Source organism: Pterocles gutturalis, unplaced genomic scaffold, assembly GCF_000699245.1.
Source record: "Pterocles gutturalis isolate BGI_N339 unplaced genomic scaffold, ASM69924v1 scaffold36976, whole genome shotgun sequence".
NCBI lineage: Eukaryota > Metazoa > Chordata > Aves > Pterocliformes > Pteroclidae > Pterocles > Pterocles gutturalis.
The window spans coordinates 2,351-5,642 of NW_010106699.1; the positions used below are offsets into that span (position 1 = coordinate 2,351).

Below are 3,292 nucleotides of genomic sequence, written 5' to 3' on the forward strand. Positions count from 1 at the left end.
TAGCCTTAAGCAAAGCTGAAGATTTCCTATAATCAAGTTCTTATCCAGAGGGAATCTATGGTTAATCCAAAGTGCAGAAAACGCTGCTTCTGCTGAGACTGTCATGGGCAAGTCTGTAATTCAGCACCAGTAAAACCAGTTACTCCCAGTGGTTGTAACCATGCCAATGGCTCAGCAAACAGACTAATCAAAACTTGGTTTAAAAAAATTAAAAAAAAAATTAAAAAGCCAAAACCAGATACACTGGTGAAGCTCAGCATTGGAAATTTAATGCCAGCAGCAGCAGTAGTAAGTCATGTTGCAGGTGCTTAATACAAATTGGTAACGCCTTCTCCTTCCTCAGGGAGCAGTTGCATTTCTCTACTTCTAACTCCCAAGTTCTTGCTGTAGGTTTGGGGAACAGGGGAGCTGTTTGTTCTTAATTTACTGGGTAAAATGTTATGGGAAGTACTGCTTTAATCAAGTGACTTTCTTCACTTTTTTGGGATTTGGATTCATACAAGTTTTGATTTTTTTAATTATTATTTGTTTTTATTTAATTTTTGTTGGTGGATTTTTTCCATCCCATTGCAGGACTGGAAAACCTAGCTCTGTTTGCAGCACGCTTGCGGAGCAACACTTTGCACTGTCAGTTCACAGCAGTGCTTTGCACTCTCAACCAGCCATTCTTTCCATCTGCTGGGAATTTTGGAAGCACCCTGTCTTACTGGTTAACTTTTCTTTTTGGATGCCAGAGTCTCATACCCCCTTAGATTTCGTCAGTCTGTGTTTCTTACTGAAGCAGCAGAAGCTGATGCCTTTAGGTGACCGTGCTGGCTTCAGCGATCGCTGTTAAGCCCTGGCAGGAGTCACCGCGATACCTAGTGACAAAGAAGAAATTTACCTTATGGTTGAATGGAGCCTCTCCTTGCTAAAAGTTCTCAATTTCTCTGCTCCTGTGGGATTTCCCTGATAGTGCTGGGGAACCTCTGGGACTTGCCTTACCCAATGACTTTACGTGCGCAGCCCTCAGAGTTAACAATCTTAACTGGGTGTGGGCAGGTGGATCAAAAGAAGAGCAAAATGGTGTGTGGGGGGGAGAGTGTATTATCTCTGTGAGCTTTTGCTCAGCTTTGAATACAGCAACTTTATTTTTGGAGTTTGATCTAAGACAAGAAGTGTAACAGCATTACCTTTGTTGAGTGTGCAGCCCTAACAGTGTTTAAAGAAAAAAAAAAAAAAGATGAAATAACTAATTTAATGTGCAAGTCATTGAGGAGAAGTGGGAAGTATAATCTTTTAATCTTTTTTTTTTTTTTAATAGCAGCCTTGCTGAGTAAGGGAGTTCTGTTATCCAAAGGCAGTTTCACGGTAGAATGAACAAGCAAAAGGCAAATGATCATAAACAAAGGAATGAACTTTGCTGCTCATTGTCAGTGTTTTATCCGGCTGTCAGTAGGTCTCTCCCAGCTAAGAGCTTGTTTTTTCCCCAGAGGGCTTTCCCTTCACTGCCATCATGCAATGATACTTTTTTTCTTTGGCTTTGAAATGTACGTTTCTTTCTGCGGAAATGAATTGTGGATCTGGAGTTCAGAAGAGGAGCAGAAGCAGATGAGAGATGGGCTTTGAGCCTTAATGCCCTGTTTAATCACAGGTGCTTTACCTCTCCAAGTGCTAACAGAAGTTGTGAATTTGTGAAAAGTTCATAGGTTCGTGTTGTGTGTTTGGATGATGGAGGGGAGCCACCCTTAGAGGTTAGTCCAGATTTCTGTGCCCCGTGCTCAAGGGAATGGCACTGGGGGCTGGGGGTAAACAGACTTTTTCCGGAGAGCTCCCATTCTTCTCTTACTTTCAAGGTCATTTTATGAAGTTTCCTCTGTATTCTAAGGTGTTGGTGATGCCGTATTACAGAAATACTTTGGGGGATCTCCTGGTCCCTCCAGCTGTGAAGAAGATGGGTGTAATTACCTGTTGGCCTTTTTGACACATGCTTTCTGTGGCAAAGGAGAACTGATAGTCCTCTTTTTTTTTTTTTTTTTGTCCCTTCTGCTCAGACATTTTTCTTTGCTCACACTTCAGAGTATTTCAGAATTCCATAGCAGACATTTAATTACATATATATTCCTGCTTGAAACAAAGTTAATACCTTAGTGTGAATTTCTAACGCTGACTCAGAGGAGTGAGGGCAGGATGTCTGTATTGGCTGAGGGATGAGAGGGGAAGTGTTGGCTTTGTTTAGGTAGCCCCAAAGCTGGGGTGGTTTCCAGGGTGGTGGATCCCTTCCCGGTGGCCTAACCTGAAACTTTTCGTGGTACGCCCTATTGATGGCATCTTATTAGGAAAGAGATGGTGAGCTTGTGCCGTGGCTGAGTTCTTACTGACCTCTGCTCTGTTCTTTTAGGTGTTTTTTTCCTGCACGTGCAGTGCTGCTGTTGATGGGACCCTAAGGAAAAAGGCTGAAAAATTCAAGGCTCACCTAACGAAGAAATTTAAATGGGACTTTGAGGCAGAGCCTGATGACTGCGCTCCTGTAGTGGTAGAACTTCCTGAGGGCGTGCAGGTGGACTAAGCAAAATGGTCACTTAGAAACAAACAGCTTTTAAAAATAACTCCTTCTTTACATCTTCTCCAACCTTGCCAGCTCCCCAAAGTCTGTTTCTGAAGCTGATTCCTCTTTCTGCTGTGGAGGCAGATGTGGGAAACCCAGGCGGATTCCTGACTTTGCAAGGAGACCAGAATTACTGCAGGAGTTTGAATATTGTCACACAGCTACTTTGGACAGCTTGTTTTTACCCCTAACTCATGTGCAGCATCTCTTCATTCTGTACCCAGATAACCTCTAGATCCCTGGTCCCTTCCGTCCTCCTGGGCTGGTGGTGACACCCTGCTTGGAAAGCGTCTGTGGTTTACACTTGAATCCTCTCTTGCTGTGTGATTTGATACCTGCTGAGTGAGAAGCATAAGCCCACGTGACTGGTCATTGCAGCTTTTGGCCACCTGAACCCAGGCTGTGAACTGAGAAGTTCTGCTCTTCCTGGGCTGGTATTACAGGGGTGTAACCACAGCTGTTTCAAAACCGTGTTGAGTGCTCATGCTGCTTACTGTGATTTATTGCAGTGATCTGTTGTGGAGGAGGACTCAAAGCCACAGCTAAATTCCTCCCATGTCATACCCTAATACTGAGATATTTTATTCCTCCCATTCTGGTAAAGCCTTTTGTATATACTGATGACTCTGCTTAGCCTAATATGAATTAAAGTTAACGGTTTGGTTATCAAGAAATAGAATTTTTGGACAGTAGTCACCCAGGTCT

The 3,292-nt window shown here is 43.3% G+C and overlaps 1 protein-coding gene across 1 annotated transcript in view; it reads left to right on the forward strand.

The window, feature by feature from the left end:
* Positions 1-2,548, forward strand: part of AAR2 (AAR2 splicing factor homolog (S. cerevisiae)) — a gene marked incomplete at its 5' end in the record, with an annotated part of 3,537 nt that extends 989 nt beyond the window's left edge. The window contains one exon of the mRNA XM_010087871.1: positions 2,381-2,548. Within this exon, the coding sequence (XP_010086173.1) occupies positions 2,381-2,548 (168 nt within the window). The remainder of the gene's footprint in view (positions 1-2,380) is intronic.
* Between the last annotated feature and the right edge of the window lie 744 nt (positions 2,549-3,292).